The sequence below is a fragment of the Mesocricetus auratus genome, unplaced genomic scaffold (assembly GCF_017639785.1).
Source record: "Mesocricetus auratus isolate SY011 unplaced genomic scaffold, BCM_Maur_2.0 Super-Scaffold_100010, whole genome shotgun sequence".
NCBI classification, from domain to species: Eukaryota; Metazoa; Chordata; class Mammalia; order Rodentia; family Cricetidae; genus Mesocricetus; species Mesocricetus auratus.
Window position 1 is genome coordinate 69992624 of NW_024429194.1, and position 24483 is coordinate 70017106.

The 24483-nt window shown below is 39.4% G+C and overlaps 1 protein-coding gene and 1 pseudogene across 1 annotated transcript in view; both read left to right on the plus strand.

The window, feature by feature from the left end:
* Positions 1–8128, plus strand: part of Dbx2 (developing brain homeobox 2) — a 32532-nt gene extending 24404 nt beyond the window's left edge. The window contains exon 4 of the mRNA XM_005067143.4: positions 4580–8128. Coding sequence (XP_005067200.2) covers positions 4580–4876 — 297 coding nt within the window. The 3' untranslated portion in view covers positions 4877–8128. The remainder of the gene's footprint in view (positions 1–4579) is intronic.
* Positions 8129–21541: 13413 nt separating this feature from the next.
* LOC121142982 lies at positions 21542–21627 on the plus strand (annotated as a pseudogene).
* Positions 21628–24483: the final 2856 nt, after the last annotated feature.

Consider the following 24483-nt stretch of genomic DNA (forward strand, 5'->3'; position numbering starts at 1 on the left):
TGCTTTGCAAAATAGTTGGCACTTGGATTGTGTATGCATGCCAGCGCAATGGGCTCCGTATGTCCTTTTGGCTTTTCACAAATCATCTCCACAATGATGATCAGGTGGTAGAAGTGGGAAGCCCCTCCTTGTCAGCCCATGTTCTCCAAAGCCGCACATCATCCCAGTCCTCAGCAAGATAGATGGGTGTAGTACGTTTCCTCCATGTGTGTAAACAGATCCATTTAGGAGAGTTCTGTGTATGTGACTTCTGCAGCGTTTTGTTGGGGGAGATTATTCATACCATGGTAAAGGTTTCTGCCCTACTTCAAGGTATCACCATTGCATGTTGACACACAAGCCATGCTGCTGATACCAGTCACATGCATTCCTCCCAGCTTTGGCTGTCATGAGCAGCACAGTTGGCCACATGTACCATTCTGTTCCTTGTCGCAAGTGTCACGAGGTGGGTCCTTGGAGCCTGACCTGTAGAACTTTTTTGTTTTCTCTCACATGAACCTCATTATACATCATCCTGTAGATACATAAGACATTCCAAACCCAAACCTTGAGTTATTTTTGAATTTTGGCATTGTATTTTTTCTTTCCTTTCCTTTTCTTTTTTGTTTTTTCAAGACAGGGTTTCTTGGTGTAACAGCCCTGGCTGTCCTGGAACTCACTCTGTAGACCAGGCTGGCCTCAAACTTACAGAGCTCTACCTGCCTCTGCCTCCTGAGTGCTGGGATTAAAGGTGTGTGCCACTACCTCCCTGCTCGGCATTGCATTTCTTTGAATATATTAAAAATAAGTTTTGTAGCTGGGTGGTGGTGGCGCACACCTTTAATACCAGAACTTCGGAGGCAGAGGCAGGCAGATCTCTGTGAGTTCGAGGCCAGCCTGGTCTACAGAGTGAGTTCTAGGATAGCCAAGGCTACACAGAAAAACCAAGTTTTGAAAAAAAATCTAACAATAATGTTTTGTAAGCTAGGGAAGCAGCAACAGGATTTATGTGTTAAAATGTCCATGTATACATGGCAAACTGTGAGAGATTAAATATCTTCCCAAGTGTCTTAGTTAAATCTAGACACTGACTTACATAAAGTTTCCATTCCCATGAGCTCTTTTGAAAAGCCTTATCTACCTTATAGACAATTATATTTATTATTATTTTTTGAAGTTTGAATTTTCCTAGCTACCAGAATTTTAGAGGCTTTTGGTAATTTATTGGCAATGTGAAGTATATGAATTGGCTCTTTATGATTGTGTATTTTCCACCAGTTTTCCTTTAGTTGATGTGCAGCAATTATTGTGGATATTAATCAAGATATTTAGAAAATTAAGGTTAGTTCTACATTCCTGTTACAGGCATTTCTCTCCACATTTGCATGTTTGCTTATTGTGGTAAAATATGGATACAAAGTAAATCGTTTTAGCCTTTTAAAGTTCTAATTTCAGTGGCACTATGGGATTCACACTGATGCATGACCATTACCATACATCTCCAAAACGGCTTTCATCTTGTAACCCTGAAACTCTGTATAAACTCCCAATACCTCCTTCCCTTACCCAAGTCCCCTGCCAGCTACCCCCATACTAATACATTCTCCTTTCCCTACCCCAGCACCCTGCTAACCACTCCCATACCCACATCCTCCTGCTTCCCCTCACCCCAAGCCCCTACAACTACCTTCATACACAATACCTCTTCCTTCCCCCCACCTCAGGTCCCTGCTAATTACCATTATATTTTCTGTTATGGTATAGAGACATACGGATATAAGAATTTTGTATGAGGGGAGTCATACAGCATTTTATTAATTGAATTACTTTGCTTAACATAATGTCTTCAAGGTTGGTCTATATCATTACAAGTTTCAGAAATACCTTTCTAAAGCTGAATAATATTCCATTACATGGATGTACCATATCTGTACAACCATTCATCTATTGATGATCTTGATTATTTGCAATATTCAGATATTATAGATAATACTGCTGTGAAGAAACTATTTCATGCTTTTGATTAAGAGACTACTTAAATTATGTTCTGTCTCTGTATCCCCCTCTCTCTCTCTTTCTCTCATGCACACTACACACTCATGCACATACACACAAACACACACATATATACACACAAAGACAAATACACACATTCATGCACATACACACAGACAGACACATACATACATACACATAGAAACATACACACAGAGAGATACAGATATACATACACACAGACACATATAACATACATGTACATACATGCAAACACACATACAGAAACATACAGGGACACACACAGACACATACACATATGAACACAAACACATACACACATGCACAGACATACATATACATATATGCACACACACATACAAAAACATGCAGGCACACAGACACAAACACACACATACACAGACACACATACATATACACATATGCACATATGCACACAGGCATACACACACAGGCACACACAAATCCACGCATGCACAGACACACATACATACACACACAGAAACATACATGTACACACATACACTAGACACACACATATACACATGTACAGAAACATACAGGCACATACACAGACATGGATACACAGACACATATGCATATACACAGACACATACATATACATATACACATACACACATGCACACAGGCACACACACAGACACACATACATATATACATACACATACATGCACACAGATACACACATATACACACAGACATACACATATGCGTATGCACTAAGGAAAATAGAAAGAAAGAAAACAAGCATGTGTTAAGCAAAGCAGATACATTCATGGAATAGCACTTTCTTGGTGAAAAAGCACAAGAAGAACTTGGCAAACTTTCCAGGAGCAAATGGCCGCTGCTTATTATAAACACATCAGAGTAGAACCCAGTGTCCTGGGTTGCACACTTTGGAGCTATTTTGTTAGCAAAAGTCATACTCTCACATTGTAACTGACACAGCGGTCATCAATACTTGATTGCCTGTAGTCGATTTCCTGTGCAGTCATTTAAAATGAAAAGTTGAAGATTGTTTTGTCAGTGTGGAAGGACCATCTCTAATTTTGTTCTCTCTCTCTGTTTCTGTCTCTGTCTCTCTCTCACGTCTCTCTCTGTCTCTGTCCCTGTCTCTGTCTCTCTGTCTCTCTCTGTGATCTGCTTAAAGTAGGATCTAAGGTAGCTTTGGTTCAAGGGTGACCTTGAACTCCAGATCTTTCTGTGTCTACTCCCTGAGTGCTGGGATTGCAGTCATGTGCCACCATGTTTGTTTTGTGTGGTTCAGGCATCACACATGTTAGGGACTCACTCTATTAACTGAGATGTATCCCCAATCCTCTTGATTGGTGTATTTTAATAATTATTTTCTTGAGTAAAAGTTTTTTTCTGATGGGAGTCTTTTTAAATGTTTATTGAATTTGTTTGCTGACAGTTCCATACTTGTCACACCCATCCCCTTCTACTCTCTCTCTTTCCATTATCCCCTTTACCATATAATTACCTTTCAGGCATTCATTTTCCTAAGATCACTGAGTCGAACTAGGGTTTTGTTGTTTCAAAATGAAAATGTGAATTGTTAGTGCAATGATGTAGTGTAGCAACAATGACCATTCCTGGTTTTAAAATGTCAGGGAAGTAGTTGGAAATTCTTCTGCTCAAGGATGGCTGAATGACCAGTGGATAGGGTGGCTAATCACAGTCAGGTTGTGGTGAGGTGGGGCAAGTTATGATTCAGATCAAACCACCTTCTGCGTTATTTATTGAAACTAGTGATCATAGTCTGATAAATCCTGGGAGTAATCAAAACTTGGAAGCTGTATAAAGCCCACATTTATCAAAGCATTGCAAAATGTATTGTTAATTTAATGTTAAATGCTTGTGGTGAGGTCTGTATGTCAACATAATCCGGTACAAGGGAATGAAGTTCTTCACTGTGCTTGTGGTCTTGAGTTGGTTTTATCTCTCTAAACCTTGAATAGCTCATCAAACCACAAATTCACCTATAGCTCTCTCTCTCTCTCTCTCTCTCTCTCTCTCTCTCTCTCTCTCTCTCTCTCTCCTCTCTCACACACACACACTATAATACACATATGTGCATAATACACATATGCAAACATTTCACACATACACACACACCCTCGCCCATGCCAACCAACCAACTAAATATAATATCACCAAAATCAAAGCACACAGGTGCTATATTGGTCAATTTTCCTTGAATAAGTGTATTAATGTAGATTAAATAATGCTTTAAAGTACTTAAAACTAAATTAATTTCAAAATCCACCAAAAATACAAACATGATCATTTTGCCACACTCACTCTGTTTAGAAGTGTCCATGGGACATTATGCAGATCTCTCAGGTGATTTTGAAGGAACACACAGGAAAAGCCACAGGAATTTTCCAGTTAGGCTCTCAGATAAGGAGTTCTGTAGAATGTATAGTAGAAGCAGTAGTCAGTTGAAAATATTGTCACCTAGCATGTAAGAAGCCCGGGAAAAAGAAATAAGTAAAACACTAAAATGCCGTACCTGGAATAAGTGTGTCTCTCCCCCCCGCCCCGATTATTTTATCAATAGGTGAAGATTTGGTTTCAGAACAGAAGGATGAAATGGCGGAATTCCAAAGAAAAGGAAGTGCTCTCTAACAGGTGCCTCCAAGAAGTGAGCCTTCAAGAAGACAGGCTTACACGGTCCACTGTGGGCTTCCCTCCTCCGTGCCCTGCAATATGGGACGTCTCCCAGCCGCACTCAAGTCCCAGCTGGAGGGAGAACTCTCCAGAACCTGCAGGAACACTGACCCAGGAGAATTCAGGGGTACCAGAAGCAAATTCACTCCCAGGTGCCTTGTATCTGTGTCCTGAGAAGGAAGCCTGAGACAAGGATCGACTCACTAGCGCCATCTGAAGGAAGCATACTCCATGCGCAGCTAAAAGAATGTTAGTTGGTAACATTTGGAATAAAGCCAATTAGATTGTGTCTCAACACTGCCTTAAACTAACACGTTGGCATGATACCTGAGCTCATGCCTTAGGAGAGCCAGTCTGCTGTTTCTTATTTAGCCCTAGACTGTGGCTCAGTGTGTAAATGGAATAGAATCTCTCAGAAGGTACTGTAGGAATAAGAGCCAGCGTCTGTCCCACAGCCTGTTTGAAAACGTGTATATATGGGTGTTTTCTGTGTATATGTGTGTAAATGCTCATTAAATGCGTTAGCAGGAACCAGTTCTCTCCAAGTTTTACATAGAGACAATTCAATTTTTTATATGAAGAAAATAAATTGAGCGAATATTAATTTTTCAAAGAATATAATAAAATTTGTGCTTCGATGCCCCACAGTTAATTATGATTATAAAAATTCTCAACTCCTAGCTTCTTTGGTATCCAGGTGTAAGTGAATTTTAGCAGGCTCCACACTCCTAATCGAATGAACTATTGTTAGAGACCCACACCGAAGCTAGAGACGGAGAACTCAACAGGAACCCCAAGTTTTGAAGGTGGTTATCAGCATTGCTCTGTTCCAGGTCTGAGATAGACGAGGCTCTCAGTGAAGAAGGTCCACATTTGGGTGTGAATCGGCTTTTTGGTCTCTTCTCCATAGAGGTTATACTAGACCAGGGTTTCCGAAATAAAATAAATGCCTGAGTGGAGGTGTTTGTCAGATAACGTGTTGGCATTCAGTAACTTTTCAATTATCTGTGCCAACTACTTTGTCATCAGTGGCCAAAAAGTCAGGCCACCGTGTCACCATTCTTAAACTGTCTCTAATAGGACTAAAAGTCACATTATGAGCAGGCCCTGTGGTCAGTGCTGAGCCCACACTACATACAATCTCAATTTTCCACCTACTTGCTTCACACCACATATGTTATGTGGTTTTATATATTAACAGACAGCACCCAGATGTTTTATGATTACTCTGAAATAGTCTTTGTGTAAAATCATATTTCTGGTAACGATTTTCTTAACTATCCAAGTATATTAATTCTAGGGCCATGAAAAACTTTTTTTACTTTGCAGGAAATGGAGTCAAAAGGGGTGGGGGGAATACACAGTGTGGTTTTGAATGAATCTTTGGGCAAACAATGCACTGAGAAGTCCTTCATGAGAATTTTGTTAGTGAGCAAATAACCCAGGCTTACTTCGCAGCTCTAGGCTCTAAGGGTTTAGCATGCAGACGAGAGAATATTTGGGAAGATAATAGTTGTAATGAACACCAGGGAATTGTGTTTTAATTAATGGAGCTTGGATTGGTACTTTAGCTGGTGACTTTGTCACCTTTATGTTCCCTAAGGGTCATGTTATAGGGTTGTCTTGGAGCTCCCTCATGAGAAGGAGAGCCAGGGATCTCTTGACTACAGTTTACAACTTGTTTTCAAAGTGAAGTGCAGGGTACTTTCTTTAGTACTGACCTTATTGCATTTGTAAGGCAGCTCTGTATTGCTAGATGCTGTGCTGAACATTTAGGGTCTGTTGCTCATTCAGTCCTCATGGCCACCGCCCCGTGACTTAGGCCATGCTACATATACGTGTGCTCTCTCACACACAGCATAGCTATGGTACACGAGGCCTTTCTGCTTTTTCTCCGCATTATCTTGTCTGGACTGGAGTGAATGACTGGGCCCTTGCTAGAGAGGACTCCCTTCTTATCCTCTGGTGTCCCCACCCCCACGCTGGCGTTGTGTGAGCATTTTCTGTTAGATAGCTGCAGATTCTTTTCTGGAAGTGATAACATATTGGTATATTTCATGTCTGCTTCTCAGAGAAATACTGTTTATAATTAATACCAGGACCACAGAATTCTGGAGAATGAAATATTGAAAAAAATAAGAACACCTCAAAAGGCATTTTCATTTGGGTTGTAAGTAGAGGAAATGAATGTATTTTTTTAATATTTAGGGATTAGAAATATATAAACAGGGTAGGTATGATAATAGGCTTTGGAGACAATGAAGATGATTATCACTGATGTTTAAAAGACAGCTTGGTCTTTTTTAACAATAAACAAGAAACCCAATTACTTTGTCAAGTGATTCTCAGGATTACACATGACCGCACCGTAACTCCCAGACTCCGCTAGCATCCACACCCTGCTCCTCCAACATCCTTACTCTCACTTGACTCCCCCAAATCAGCACATATTTTAACTTCAAATATAAAATTATGAATATGCCCTAAGCTGTCCTTCCGATATCTCCACTTCTAAACTGCATTCTTCCTAGTGTTCAGCAAGACCCAGCCACCCCTATTGATTCTGTGACTATTTTGTGGCGTTTGACACAATGAAGCTTATTCCACACGTTCTGACGTTTGCTGGGCTGTATCTCTAGCCACTTCAAATTTTCCCCCAGTGCTTCTCTTTCTTTATTTCATTCCCTGTATTTACCCTCAATGCAGGTAAATACAGGGAATGAAAAAGGTTTGTGTCTTCAAAGAGCTTCTAAATTAGCTGCCTTGCCATACAGTAGTTGAAATATTCCATATTACTTCTTGAAGGCTCCAGTCATTTTAAGGGAGAATATTAGCATCCTCCAAACCTCACCTGTCTTTGCAATGACAGCCCTCTTAAATGCTCCACTAATCAGAAAACACAAGGACACCCGCCACTCCTTCCAGACACTGTTGTCACAAGAGCTGGGAGTCAAAAAGGCTTCCAGGGAGAATTCACTAGCTCCCTTCGTTCACAGTGACCCGCCTCATTTTTTCCCTTTTAAGCCCCTATAGGAAGAGGGGAATGTAAGCGGGAGAAATCAGGATGATGCATTCTTGGAAATATAAGGGAATGACTGCAGGATTAATTTATATCTTTTTCAAACCATTTCTGAAACAAGCATTTACAACAATGACAATTCACAATGGTTGTTAGCATCTTGTTATTACTCTGGCTACATTGTGTTTTTTTATGTTTGGTTATAAATAAATGCACTTGAAAACAGCTAACAAAGTAAAAGTCATGAAATTCTAGTAGACTGTCCTCTTGGGAAAAAGTTCATTTACTTTTTAATGTGTGAGTATGTAAATACATATGGCTAAACAGATCTGGATTGTAGTGTCTATTCAGCTTCCATGCTTTTTTATTTTATTTGTTCACAGACCATTGTCCCACATCATTAAAAATTACTCAAAACTATGATGGCTGCATTGTTCTATTGTAGTTCTTTTAGTTCTTGGGGGGTAAACCAGGGAATGGGCCAGAAGAAACCAGGGTGTGGAAGGAATGCCCACGGGACCCTGTTCTCTAGAAAAATAATCTATTGTGCTTTTGATAATATCAGCAGATGAATGAAAGTTGAGCAAGTTTGGTCTTATACACTCAGGGTGTTCAGTATCAAGGTAAATCAAAAATACTAAAGAGACAGTGTCTTCTAAAAAGCTACTCTGAAGCCTGTCAGAATGTATAGTTTAACTGGATTTATATGCTTGGTCTTCAACAGAACCACCAGTAAAGAAATAATATGAGGTGATAGTCTCAGAATGCTACACTACCTAGCTGTCTGGATTACTGAATTAGTATTTTGAGTCTGTATTGCTGTCTGTAAAGTGAATAGGATTCAGACCCAGAGAGCTGTGCCATCTGCTACCACTCTGAATGAGTATACAAGGCTGGTGTCCCCACATCATCTAGAATTACCACAATTTTGTGGTTCTTTTCTTAAGGTTGTTTAAATGATAAAAATTATGGGTGTGTTGAGAAGTGCTGGAGATCAGAACATTCCAAGGTTACCAGAGAGCTAGGAAACCTTGAGTGTCATTCAAAACCATAACAGATCCATCCAGTCTTTCATGTTAATTGAAGCTGAAAAATCAGGAATGTCATATTTGAATCAGATACAGTGATGTAATTATTGATTTAAATTATATGACTCCACCTAACTCTCTTAAGATTGTGTCTCCTAGATGTTCTCTTTTGTGTGTCACAGATTTTTCTCTGCCTTTCCGTTGTAAGGACATGTTGCCATTGGATTCAAACCAAATCCGGAGTGATGATGTCCCAAGAATCCTTAAACTCTATTGCATCTTCAAAGGCATTCTTCTCAAGTGAAGTCAAATTCACAGAACTTTGGGGTTTAAACATGGCTGATCATTTACAGGATCAGAACATTTTATCCCAATGTATATCACAGTAAAAAGTCTAGGATCAATAAAGGCGAGGGACAGCCTTCCTCGACATTCTTCTAATGCAATTTAACTTACATGGCTTTAATAAGTTTTTATATCAACCAAGCAATTCACTACTTGTGAGGATATTTGGCCAGGAAATTTTTGCAAAAGTACCTTCATTTTAGATTTTTTTCAATGCACAGGGAAAATTTAAGAAAATGCAACACTAATTTTTCAAAGCCCTCACATGGATTCCAGATGTTGACGATTTAATCCAAGAAGGTGTTTCCTTATTATACAAATGTGGTACACATAAAAAATTGGCATTGTTTAATTTATGACTCACACATGAACCATTGTTTTTGTGATATAGTTATTTTAAGTAATTCATAAACTAAACAATGCCAATATTTTAGACACATACCACATTTGTGTAATGAGGAAACACCTTCTTGCATTAAATGGCCAACATCTGGGATCCATGTGGGAATTTCTTTGAAATTTTAAATAAAGACAAATTAGTATGTCATAAAACCAACATGGCGAGTCAGAGGTGCAAGGATCTGGTAATCACAGATGAAGTAAATATTGTAACACACTGTGGCTTAGAGAATGTGGATGCAATTGACAGAGAGAGCCGGTAGGGCTTTTCCAATATCGCTGTGAGGATGGGACAAAAGAGGGTGTGGAGAGAAATGCAACATGGGCAATACCTATTCAGCGATCAAAAATGAACCCAATTGTATTCTCAGTAGAAAGAATCTTCTTCCACAAACTGTAGCAAAGAAGAAGTGTAGGGAGGACTTCAAGTAACGCCAAACATTTTCTAAAGCAGACAGTGAAGGCGAGTCAGCAGGAGTGGCCGGTGAGGTGCTCCAGGTATCATGTCAAGGAAAAGGACCTGAACCTCCTGAGCAATGCTACATGTGTGTGGGATGAAGGCAGAGGATTCTGCGAATCTAGCAATGGGGAGAGTGGTGATGGCTTTGGCATTAAAGAACCTTACCTAGAATAGCAAGGGGCAAAAGCCTAACTACTGTGTTGAAGAGAGGATGAAAAGTGAGAAAGAGGTTGGGAGGAGATACATAAAACCTGTGAAGAGGTTCGTCTGTGGAGAGAGGGTGGAAGGTGGGCGGGTCTGTGCAGTAAAACCAGATAGATCCCTTTCTTTGTTTCAAGTGGGTTATCCCTAGAAAGTGCTATGAGGATGATGATGGGATGGTTTTGTTAGGAAGGGACAGCAGCACCATCAGAAAGGGGGAAAACAAGTCATGTTTGGTGATGGTAAAAGCCAGTGGATGAAAATCCCCTTGTGCAGGCCAGACCTTCCTTCAGAGGGGCGGTGTGTAGAGAAGAATAGATCAGGTTGGGGCCCTTTGATGTAGAGAGTGAGGAGATGGTCATCCAGCCTGTGACATGTGTGAAGTGTGAAGCAGAGTTATCAGCTGAGAGTGACTTAAAGGTTAAGGAAGGCCGGGAGGTCTCAGGGAGGAGAGGAAATGGGAGAGGAGGGGAAGTGTATTTGAGAAACTGAGTAGGGTTTCTGGGATTTATTTAGTACTTATGTCTGATCCATGACTGAACATGAAGTAAAACACACACATGTAACTTCTTATACTAATAGTTACATATAATTACATACATGAGGAAGGTAGATTGACAACTTGGATTTTGCTGGCAGTATAATTTAGCTGCATAAGATGTAAGGGAGACAGGGGACTTGGTTAGTAGACTGTGGGAAGTTTGCTGGACAAGGGAAGCCCTGACACAGTAAGGGGCCAATCGTTATCGAGAGAGTGCTGGTGTCAATGAGGTCTTTGAATGTGACCATGGAGAAAAGTGGCTAATATAATGGAGAGGAAAGTCACCCGTGGCAGAGAGAGATGGGAGACCTCCTTTCACTTCTTTTCTTTCCTGTTTTTATGTGTATGTGTGATGTGTGATGTGTGTGTGTGCGCGCACGCTAGTGGAAGCCTACTGCTGACATTGAGAATCTTCTTTGATCACTACTCCACTTTGTTCTTTTGAGGCAGCGTCTCTCAGTGAAATGCAGATGTCAATGGATGATAGCTTGCTCTGTGGATCCCCTGACTATGTCTTCCAAAGCTGGAAGTAAAGCAAGACTGTTACATCCACCTAGATTTTCCATGGTTTCTGGGAATCTTAACTCTGCCCTCTTGTTTTTACAGAAAGATCTTTAGGTACAGAGTCATCCCTCCAGCTCTGTCACTATTTTGAAATATAACTTTGGTAACTGAGTCTACACAGAGCTTTTCTTTTCTTGAAACCGCCTGTAATGAATTCTTATTCCATCCTCACTATCCACCATATCTCTTTGCTCAAAACCATATTAAATGTATGCTGTCTTCATATTCTTTATTTTGCCTTTAGGGCTTTGCCTGTGGTTTTTTTCTCATTATGTATAACAATTTAACTTCAATAAACCTTATTTCAGTGTTACATAGATTTCTGAGGGAAGACCATTTCAGGCAGAAGAAATAGTCACTGATAGTATCTTTACTGGTTAGTTTCATTACCAGCTTGATGAGATCAGGGGTCATCTGGGAAGAGAGGCTGAAGGAGGAACTATTTAGATCAGGTTGGTCTGTGAGAATGTCTGTGAGGGACTGTTAATAACTGTTAATTCATGTGGGAAGGCCAACTCTGAATGCCAGCAGTGCCATCTTATGGGCTAGATTCTAAACACCGAGTTCTAATTGAGCAAGGATACGTTTATTTCTCTTTGCTCTTGATGGTGGATGTGATGTGACTGACTGGTTGAGTTCTCATCTTGGCTATCCTGAAAAGATGGACTATAACTTGGGATTGTAAGCCTAAGTAGTCTCTTTCCTTCCTTCAGTTATTTTGGTCAGGACATTTTTATCACAGCTACAGAAATAAAACTAAGATCAGTATCTAAGAGAGAAGATGGCATACATTAAAGCATTGTTTCAGTAGGTAGAAATTTTATAATACACTTGGTTCAAAGGACAGCAAAGAAGGCAGTGTGACTATGAGGTATAAACGGTATGGAGTGGGGAAAGGGAGGCCAGAGGTTAAGGGATGTAGTCTAGACCAGCGTAAGGTCTTTGCCTCTTACTGTAAATGAGTGGGAGAAGGAGCAGGCAAATTATATGAGCTTTTAAAGTTTTTGTTTGCTTTTTATTTTTAGAAACAGGGTTTTCCTATGTAGTCTTGGCTGTTCTGAAACTCACTCTGTATACCAGGCTGGTCTTGAACTCATAGAGATCTACCTGCCTCTGCCTCCCGAGTGCTGGGATTAAAGGCATACACCACCTGGCAAGTTTTTCAGTTTTTAAAGGGTCAATTTGTTTAGAGCAGACTAAAAAGAGAAGGGAGATGGCAGGTCAGTCAGGAGGATCATGGAACAACCTACAGCAGAAGAAATGGTCACTTGGGACCATGGCAAGAACATTGGTGGTACCAAGAAGTGCTTGCATTCTGGATAGATTTTAAAGACAGAGCTGAGCATGTTACTTGACATAATGATGCTGATATGGATCAAGAGTCAAGGGTTCTTTTCCTGGGCTCATGGATGGATACAGTCATCATTGGAGAGAGTTAGGTTTTACAGGGGAGAGCGTCAGTTAAGTTTTAGACATCCTGGGTTTGCAATGTGGTAAAGCTCTTCAAGGCAGCTGGGCAGGAGGCAACAGAATATATAAGGTTAGACTTCAGGAGACATTTCCATGTTGGAGGTAGATTTTTTTGAAGTCATTAGTATACAGGTAGCACTCAAGTTCTGAGGCTGAAAGAGGTTGTTAAAGGAATGAGTGGATACAAATAATGAGGACTGAAAACTAATGGTGGAGGCCTGAGGCTCTCTCCAATGCTAAGAGGTTTAAGCTGAAACCCAGAAGCAATGAGAAAATAAGGCCAAGAAGAATGAATCTCTATGGTAAGAGGAAGGCCAGGGACTTGGTGTCCTTGAATGCAATAGGAAAGGTGACTAACGGAGGACAGATGGTCACCTGGGTCAGCGCTGAATAATCACACAGTAAAACAGGAATTCAAGAACAGCTCCTGGATCCAGTCATGTGTAGGAGAACTTGACCAGGACATTTTCAGTGGAGTGATGATGTCTGTCAGAGTCCAAATACACACTACTTGAGAATAATTAGGGGAGATAGTGTGGGGGGGGGTAGTCTAGAGTTTCACCATAAAGTTTGAAAAGCCGACAGGAGAAGAGGAGGGGAGTATTTGCAGGGGAAGCGCAGGTCACAGTTATGGTGATACTAACAATGCTCCCACATAGTGAGATGGGAGAAAAGCAGCCTATTGGAAGATGATGAAGGGATGATGTGGGATACCCAAGGCAGGGACCTGCTTCATGTAAGAGCGCGGATAGTCAGGTCTAGTGTGTGCGGGAGGACAAGGTGTGGTACAGGGGCTGGTTACGGAGTCAACATGGTGAGGGAGTCTGGGAAATGCTTTAAAAGCTTGCACAATGGCATAGATGTCCTCCGTGAATGAGGAGAGATGGAGATAGTGGAGTCTGGGTAGAAATGTTGTTACGAAATATTTTCTTGGAAAGTCAAGGCTATGGACAGGATTTGATCTACACACCTGTATTAGGTTGCATTTACCACTATTTACAAATATTTACAAATTTTTTCATTTGGAGTTGGTTTGTTCCAACTACTGGGAGTTATGATAAAAACTCATAGCTTACAGGATTTGTGACGTTGTTTGAGTAATTCAGTTAAACTTTACTTCACAATTTTAAGTCAGTTTGTTAGGTGTTCTAGGTCTCTTTCTGTTGTTGTGATTAAAGAAAGAAAATGAACTCTGATGTAAAACAGCTTAGGGGAGAGAGGATTTACTTTGGTTTTCAATTTCAGGTTACAGTCCATTGTAGCAGGAAAGTCAAGGCAGAGAAAACCTAAAGGAGCTAGTCCCGTCACACTTACAGTCAGGAGCAGACACAAGTGACGAATGCTCTGTGCTCACCTAGCTCTCTCTACCCTTGTGCAGTCCAGAGAAATGTGCTGTCCTCTTTCCCTCCTCAAGGAACACAATCAAGCCATCTTTTATAGACTTCTCACAGGCCAACCTGCTTTAGCCAGTCCCTCACTAAGACTGTTTTCTTAGTGATTCTAGGTTGTGTCAAGTTGGCAATTAAAACTTGCCATCACGTTCCTTATATTTAAGTTTGGATTTGTTGTATATTTGCAGTAAATCGAACTTCTTGTCATTGCTCAGAAATAAAACCTCTTTACATGTGAGATGATACCTTCCTTAGCATCTACTTAATGTATGAGCTTAGTTTGAGTGGTGCTGTACACTTTCCACCCTTTTAACCCCAATGTTACAAGATATCTCTTGCAAGCAATACATAGCTGAGTTTTGTTTTGTCTAATCCCACCTGACAATGATCATCTTATATTCATTGCAATTACTAATTATTTTGAATAATTTCCTAAGTGTTTCTTCCTACTTAAACTGCCTCTTAAAGCTCTCTCCACAGTGAGAATTTTTTCCTAACGTTGCAGTAATTCCTTTATCCCAATAATAATAAATAGAAGTACTAGGGCAGATATACAGCTTTTGGAATTCCATCTCACTAAGGATAAAATTGGAAGATGTCCCTATCCCGTCATTTATGCCTGGGGAAGCAATGTGACCTGGACTTTCCCATTCAGATTCAGCTGTAGAAGATATCGGTTGATCTAGTCCCCAGAGGAGCAGGAAGAACTCATTTTACTAGTGGGTATGGAAGCATGAAATTCAGCAAGATGGTGCTGTATGCATGACCACTTTCCTTACACAATGGCTGTAGCATCTAACTATGGCATGGTGCTCTTTTTCTCATATGAGACCCATTCTGTTGGCCCTGCCAAGAGAATCTGAGCTATTTCAAATAGTTTGATAGTGATTACAGCTGCCTACCAAAACCCATGCTTTGGGCATACATCAGGGCAGCACCTCTCTGGAAGCCTTGGAGTTTGTGTCCACGTGACTTTGTTCTATCCAGTGCATCACTTCACAGTTTGGCCTCACATGCATGCTCCCCCTACTCTTCCCTCCTGTGGAATACATGGAGAGCACGGAAACTCTTCAACAAGGTGACAGGATCTCCACCAACTGTGTCCTGATGACTACAAGGAAAAGATTATCCTTTCCCTCCCTGTCCTGCAAGTTGAGATATTCATGCTGATTTGTTTGCTTACTTGGTCCAGGGTATGGCCTGGAATTTGTTCTTTTGTAATCTTCCAGGTGGTTATGATGCTTCGTATAAATATACCAGCATTTGGAAGCAACAACTCTAGACAAGAGCACGAACAGCAGCAACAACAACAACATGTAGAAAACAAAACAGCCACAAAAACAACGAGAAGGGTGAATGTTCTACAGGCTGCATCAATATAAATAAAGATGAGAAAAACCAGTAAAGGTTCCAGTTAACATCTAAAATACAGGTGGAAAAGTACAGACTAGCAGAAAAGATCACACAATATCTGTATGAATGCAATTGTGCACTCCCTTAATTATTTTTTGTTTCTTTCTTTGTGTTTCCCATAAAACACTTAGATTGGGAAACATCTCTAGTTTGAAAAAGAGTGAACAGAAGAGGTCTACTGGACTGAGGTTAGTGTCAGGAGAAGTACCCTGGAGGGATTTTATTCTCCAAAAATTAGATGTGAAAAAGAATCAAATACAGAAGGTCTTGACTGGAGTTTAGTGACAAAGGGGAAGGAGAACCCCTCTTCCACTAGGGTTCAGAGAAGGGGCTGAAGAGACAATGCAGGCTTCATACTCCCAGGACACCTATGACCTGTACATGGGGACAAACCCAAATGGAGCAAAGAGAGAATCCATTGCAAAGGAGTCCAAGTCCATGGAGCAACAGGGGCTCAGTGGGCTCCATCATCTCTGGAGTAGGTCTCTGAGGCAGTAGGTTTAGAATAAGTTGTCTGGGGGAGGCAGGACATTGGGAGTAGTTCCAAAGCAGAGTTCCTCCCATGAATTTATGGAGAAGGAACTCCCACTGATAGTGAGGGATTCATACTTCACTTTATCTGATGCACGGAGGTTAGATGACTCCAGCCACGGGTTAGGAACTTGAGAATCAAATCAAGACGGGAAACATGGAGTTCTTGATTTCAACCAACCTAAGAGGTTAACAAGGCTACTTATCTTTAATGTTTAATCTTTAATGTCATCACTAAACTTTTTGATGCCATTTGGCAGTTGGGAAATTTGAAACACATTTTCCCAAGAAATGGACCTTTATGTATCACATTTCTTAGTCACACACATGGGGATGGGGAAAACCCATGACTCTGCCTGGTGTGTAGTACCAGCCATGTGTTAGATTTTATTTTGGGGGTCTCAGAGATCTGGGGAAATTTCAAGGAACAGATGGTCACACAGGTCTGTGTGGCCTACACTGAACCTGATGACTTTCTTGACCTGCTTTGAATTCTGATAAAAGATAATTACCTCTCTGTAAATCAATGGTGCTCTGAGGATGTTTTAATCTTTAGAGACATCTTTGATAGTCACTATTGGAACTGTGCTAGCAACATCAAAAGGCCAGGGGTCATACTAAATATTCTACAGTGAACCCACATACAACAAAGAATTATCTGGTCCAAAATTTTAGTAGTGCCAAAGTTAAGAATTCTGCTATGAACACATTTTTAGATACTTTTAGGGACTTCCTGGGGGCTTAGTCACACATAGGCCAACTTTGAGTCAAATGATCCCAGATCAAAATGTTCCAATGATGCTCCCTATCTAGTCTTTGTTGAGGAAGCAAGTCAAGTTCCCAGAGTCTTATTCCAAACAACTGGAATTACTTTAGGAGAATAGCAGAAATATGCTTGATGGTTTTGATTTTTTGAAAGAAAGAAATATGTTTTCAACTTCCTATGCATTTTCAAGTCAGTGTGTATGCTAATTGAAATATAATAAGCATATTTTTATTCAGAAACTAATAATAAATCAAGGTATTATTTTGAATAGTTCATCTGATGTAAGCAAATCCAAATAAATCTTTTTTCTAATAAGTTCTCAAAGGGTCACTTGATTTTAAAAGAAGGTTATATTTTTACACTAGGAAGTTTTCTAATACATGTTCAGGTTGTGTTCCCATGCACAGCCTATCAGGGTTCAGGGAAATCCCATAATCTCTTCCTTATTTTATCATGCTTCTTCTGAATACAAATGTGTGGGGAATTACTCAAGTGCTGGTTAGGTAATCTTTGTTCTATTAAATTGCCAATAAAGCAAAAAATGTAGCCTTGACCTCATTATAGCAGTTAAAACAATCCTGGAAAATGGCATGAAGTTCACAGGTGAACAGTTGCATTATTAACTTTCATAAAAATCTCACTGATTTGGAATTTACAAAGCTTTCTGCTGTGGTTTGGGGATTCATTAAAAGGCTGACGATGTCATCCACCTTCCTATGTTAAGGAGCACATTTTTATCAGGCCATAATGTGCTACGACTTCAGAAGTATTCTGTTAAATCATCCTGTTATTTAGTATTCTGGGATTGAAACATAAATAGGCTTAAGGAAACTGTACTCTGAGTCACAATGCCATTGAGCTACTTAAGTGACGTTTCTCATGCTTTTAACTTTGGTTTGTGGGCACTTGTGTGTTCCTGTGTGTATCTACATGTGTATGTGCATGTGTCTGACAGTACATGTGCACATATATTGCATGCATGTGTTGAAGACAGAAGTCAATATCAGGTATCTTCCTCAATTGATCTCTACTTAACAAGAGGGTCTCACACTGAGCCTTGAGCTTGTGGATTCAGCTAGACTGCTTGGCCAATGAGCTTTGGGACCTTCATGTCTTTGTCTTCAGCTTTGGGGTTACAGGTACACAGGACTACATTCAGTTATTTCATATGAATCCTATGACACATTGTAGGTCTTTATGCTTGCCTTTGACTGATTCATCACCTCAGCTCCTGTATGTTTTGATTTAACATCGAAACATATCATGTTCATCTTTTCTTCTCTTAACATTAAGCTTGAAGTCCTAGAAATTACTACTATGATTGCTGCTAAATGCTCTCTCATCACTACTCATTTAGTGTTGAGAAATGAATGAGGAGTACTGAGGCATTTGGACAGATTTTGTTCACTCAAAAAAATCTTCCTCCATTCGTGGCAATGGACTAGAACTTTGATGGCACATAACAGTTCTGTCCTCAACTACTCATCTATTTGGGATGAGAATCAAGTAGACAATGCTCTAGATATCTGTCAAGCATTTGTTATGTTGCTAGCATAGGTTTAGGTCCTGCACATCTGTCAGGGAAATCCAGTGAACACAACTCCTGGCTTCTCAGACACATCGAGTGAAGGTATTAGGAGGAAGTGACAATGAAGCAATTGGAAGAAGGCCATTCCTGCCAAGGAAACTTGAACAAAAATCTAGCGACACTCCCTTGGTTTGCCCAAGACCCAGACAGACTTTTTTCACAGTGTCCACTGAAGAAAATACAATACTGTAAATCCCAAAAAGTAACCCAGAACTTCAAGAGACAAAAGTAACTATATTTAGGCATAATACATTTCTACCATTGACTGAATTTGAGTAGAATTCTGTCTGTATTTAGAATAAGAATCGGCAGGTAGGCAGAGATTAGTGATTATAAGTTTTCAAGCAGAGTTTTAAGAGGATTGAAGAGGCAGAATTTATGGAATATGAAAAGCAAATAGGGAGGCAGAAAATATCAGTCCCTCGGTTCTCCATGCGTGCTCATTGGTAAGTCTCCTCAAGAGGCTCATCTGCCTATGCTGCTAAATTTGTTTGTCTTCTACATGGTAGACTTGTGTGTATTTCATGTCACACTTTGCTTATACTATCTGTACATATGTATTTGAGAATCTTTTCATTTACCTGAAAATCTTTAGAAAGGATTAATGACATTATCTGTCTGAATTCTATCTCATAACAATCTTACTGTTATTTGAGCATTGATGACTCCATCTCTCGGGGGCAGAGAGGAACATGCCAATGTCTGATTGATGATACTGTCCTAGTGCCCTGACCTGCACTGAAGAATGGTTGTCCTTGATCATTGTCTGCCAGAACTACTGAGAACACTGTTTCCTGACTGAGAAATTGTTAAGCTATTTAAAAAGAGAAAGAGAAACAAAAGATTTGTTTAAAAATGGTCTAAAGAGTTATTTACAGATTGAAACATCATAGTTGATGTAATTATTTGTGGAGAAAGGGTGGGAAGCTACTAAAACTAAAATTAATATGTGAATTTCACACAAAAGACTGAGTTTATAGTCACTGCACTGGTGCTGGAAGAGCTAGTTCTCCATGGGAGGAACAGTGAGAGCCATAATGAAGACATGGATCCTGTGATGCCTGAAGCTGGAAACCCAGAATGCTTGCATTTATATAAGTTAATTAAGTCTACTTAAGCTGGCTTGAGTTGAGGTTTTACTAACTAGCAATGAAAAGAGTCCTGGCTTATCATATGACTCTGCAGCCTTGTGAGATAATTTTTCAAGGGAAATTATAAATCATTATATCAGAATCATGATGGAGATTGGAGAAATTAGGTTTTTAAGAAAAGGTTTAATTATAGAATTTGGGTCTTGAACCATAAAACACATTTTTTCAAGGAAGAGAAACAGTCCCTCATGGATTTACAGCCCTGTGGAGAAGCCATAGAGTCAAATTCATGAATGCTATGAAGGTAGGTCTGCAGTTGGCTAAGGGCTCAGAAGGGAGCCCTCTATCAGTAAGCCATCATAACTATGGTGGAACGACAGATGGAGACATACAGGAAGTTGAGTCCTGTTTGCATAAGATCATTGCCTTTCAAATGGACGGCACTAGAAGAAACCATTCTGAGTGAGGTAACCCAGACACAAAAAGACAAACATGGTATGTACTCAGTCATATATGGATTTTAGACATGAATCAGGGGAGTGCCAGCATACAATCCCACTGCCAGAGAGTCTGGGAAACAGAACCTTCATCCAGCAACTGACAGAAGCAGAGGCAGACACCCACAGCTAAACACTGAACTAAACTCCTAGAATCCAGTGACAGAAAGGGAAAACTGATGAGCAAAGGGGGATGGGAGAGGAGGGGAGGGAGAGAGATCTGGGATTGACATGTGAAGCAAGTTTGTTTCTAACTTAAATAAAAAAAGGAAGAAAAAAAAAGATCATTGCCTTCTCCCATGCACAGTAGCACAAACACTGCAGTTGTCAGTTTTCATCATGAACGACTTGATCTCTGCTATGCATCTATGCCTAAAAACATGCAGAATTATTTCTCTAGGAACTGGGGGTTGAACAAATATTCCAGAGTTTTTATAGGACCAAATGATCTCTAAAAAGAGATACAAGAGAAACTATGAAGTCAGAGACCATGTTTTTCTAGTAATCATTAGAATGTCCTTCCATTTTTAAATAGATAGAACAGCAGTTATGACTTACAACTTGTGATCAGTAGCTCTGTAGCTGGCAACATTTGCTTCCTATAAATGTCGTATACTCCAGCTTGTTTTTATCCCATTGGTTTCATCCTCAAATCTTGTAATATGCAAATGATGTGCTATTTTTATTAACTAGTCAAGAAGCTTCTATATTTTGAACCTTAGTTGGCACTAGGAACTGTGCTAAAGGCTCATACGTTTTCTGTTTTGCACACCAACCCCGAAAGACTGGTATTGTCAACTTTTTAAGATTGGAGCATTCAAGGATTAGATCTGAAGGTATCACAACCCCTGACTTAAAATTATGCTACAGTGCCGTAGTAACAAAGACGGCACAGTGAAGACACACAAATAGATATGTAGACCAGCAGAACAGAACAGAGGGTCCAGAAACAAACCCACACAACAATGACTACCTAATTTTCAAGGGAGCTATCAAAATAACTATACTGAAGGAAAGACACAGCCTATTCAATGAGAGGTGCTGGCAAAATTGGATATCTAACTGAAGAAGAATGAAAATAGCTCCACAGCTTTCATTTCAGGCCAAATCAATTCAAAGTAGATCAAATACCTTAATTTAAAACCCCAAATGCTGGAATTTCTAGAGGAAAACAGAGGATGCACTTCAAGATATAAGTATAGGCAGGAAGTTTCTGAACACAGAAAATAGCCTCAACAATTAACAAGTAAGACTTGAAATTAAAAAAGAATCTTATACAGCAAAGGAAGCTATCAAGTGGAGAGAACAGACTGTCTATAGAATGGGAGAAAAGCTTTGGCAGCTATGCTTCAGATAGGGTTAATATCTGAAATATATCAAGAACTGCCAGGATTAAATACCCCACCCCCAAATCTGTCAATCAGCACATGAGTTAATTAAGATGGACAGACCTCAATAAAAGAAACACAAGTGGTCGATAAGTACTCATAAAATGTTTGAGAATGTTAGCCACCAGAAAAATTCATATTAAAACTACTGAGAGAGTTCTCACTTTAGCAGTGCATATTCTAAAATTGGAACACTATAAAGAAGATTAGGATGACATGCCAATTCATGAAGTGTTCCATATTTAAAAGAAACTGCTGTGAGATTACATCTCACCTTAGTTAGAATACCTAAAGGACAACAAGAAATACTGTTGAGGGTCGGGAGAATGAGGAATGTTTACTCATGGGTGATGAAAGTACAACTTCTGTATCCACAATGGAAATTGGTATAGAGTTTTCTAAAAAAAAAAAAAAAGAACTAGAACTTCCATAGACCCAATTATACCACCTCTGGGCATACAGTCAAAGGAATCTATAATCCACAGCAGAGATAGGTACACATCCCCATTATTGCTGCATTACTGGCAATAGCAAGGACTGAATCAGTCTGGACATATACCAGTAGATTGATGGACAATGAAAATACAGTATATATACACAGTGGGATTTTATTCATATGCAAAGAAAGGAAGATCATAAAATCTTCAGGAAATGATGTTTCTGGAGAGTATTATACATAAACAAGATAACATTAAGAAAGACAAAACTGCATGTTTCCTTTACATGCAGAGCCCAGCTTGTATTACTTAGATGTGTATGAATGGGGTTGAGTGTGGATATAGGCTATGAAACTACAAAGGAGACTTGAGAAGGGAGACAAACCTGTTGAGAAAGGGAAGAAAGACAAGACAATAAAACAGAAAGGAAGTCATAGGCTATGCAGAGGGGTACAAGGGAAGTCCCAAATTAAGACAAATTAAAGATCAAAAAGTTGAGGTTCCTATAGAACCCAGTGAAATACAGAGGATCATTGGGGAATACGTTGAAAATGTATTGTGAAAAAAAACTAAAAGATCTAGAAGAAATACATAAATTCCTATGCACATATGACCTACCAAAATGAAACCAATGCAATTAAAGCAGTAATAAGAAGCTTACCAGTAAAGACAAGTCCAGGACCAGATGGATTCACTGTGGAGTTCAACCAAATGCAAAGAAGAGCTGACACTCATGCCTCTCAAGCTGTTCCACAAAACACAAAAGGAAGGATCATTACCAAAATCATTCCACAAAGACAGTGTCTCTCTGACACAAAAGTTGGATAAGGACACAAGAAAGACAGAACTGGACCAATTTTCCTTACGAACATAGACAAAACAAAACACACAAAAGACCTTGTAAACTGAATTCAGTAACACATTCAGAAGATAATGCATGATATTCAAATTGGTTTCATCCTAGAGATGCAAGTTAGGTTTAACATACTGAAATCAATAATTAATCTTGTACATAACCAGACAAGGATAGGAACCAAATGGTCATCTCAACTGATGCAAGAACAACCCTAAACAAAATGCATCAAGAAAGGGGCAATGGAGATTGAAACCACTGAACTGAAATTTCTAGATACACATTCAAAATGTTTCACCTGACAGTGAGTTAAGTCTAATATGACAGGTTGGTCTACCTTCAGGTGTCCATTATGAAGGCAGATTTTTTTTGTCAATAGTGGGCACACTGTGACTTCTATACATAAAATACTTTGTCCTATAAGACTCCAACACTCTGGCTTGAAGTGACAAACCTAAAAGTTCAGTGTGTGACTTGTAGTCAAACATCTAGCCTGATCATGCTGTATGGAGGACATACATTCTTCCAGGCTGTCCACACAGATCTTTTTTTTAAAAGGAAATTTCATTGGTAAAACATTGTCACATGCAAACTAAAAAATGTTCAAAGAACATTCTGTTAAGTACATATGCACAGGAGTACGAGTAGAAACATTTTGTGACAAGCATTAATGACACTGGAGAAGGAAGAAGATGACTAAATGAAATGGACTTTCTACCCATTTGAAGCCATGGGACACCATTGTCTGGAATATATACACACAAAGGGGATCCATTGGTGCTATGGTTCAGCGATGTTTTTGCTAGATTATTTTTTTCCTAAAGCATTTGTTGTAAGGGTATGGTATTTAGAAGGTAATTAGTAAAAAGTAACAAAGTCTTCTTGGATAACATGGAGTCCAGGCAACCTTTGCAGAGAAACTAACTACTGTCTATTTTCTTGAAAGATGAACTCTTCATCAAATATTAAGTTCATGTTTGATGCTTAGGTTTTGAAAACTCAATGCAGTGGTTACAGACAGTAGATATGGTTAAACAAGTAAATAAGTATGATTAAAATAACTTTTCAAACACGTCAGAATTAGCTTAAAACTTTATTAACTGCATCTTAGAAAATCGTTAGGTCATTTTAGAGTTAAGGAGATAATATACATATCACATATTTTAGATATTATTTCAAGACCATGTATGGCAATAGAGGAAAACTAGCTTTTATATTTCAAGGTTATACATTAAAGTGGAAATTCAGTAATTCATGAGAATTCTAGTGTAGGGAGAAAAACAGGTGTTTCATTCTTTCCATTGTTTGAAGTGTTTAACGAATAATGATCAGAAATTATACATTACTGTCTGCAAACTGAGTTCATCATCATGAAAAGAACTATGATTCCAGTATCAAAGCTCCCGCCTTTCCACGTCCCATCTTTAGCAGACCTTCCCCTTCCGTTTCTTACTGAGTGTGCCAGATGTTGTCTGCATGTGTAAGCCACACTGGCATCATAAGGTTTCACAGTAAAAAATTCTTGGCACTGCCTCACTCCTTTCTTGTGCATGTGAGTTCGGGGGAGAAATAACATAAGTGAACTTCAACAGTGGACAATTCTTTAAGATTTTCTGCTTAATGATCTTTGTACAAATTTTCCCCTCACCCCATTCTCACAGAGATTATGACTAAAAAGTTGTTTTTAAAAGCTTCAATCCCTATATAACAGGCCACAAGAGCATTATAAATTTGAGGCATTTCAAAGTGCTTCCATTAACCAGGAAGCTAGTAGAATGCTTTGAACATTCACTGATTAGTTTCCTAATTACT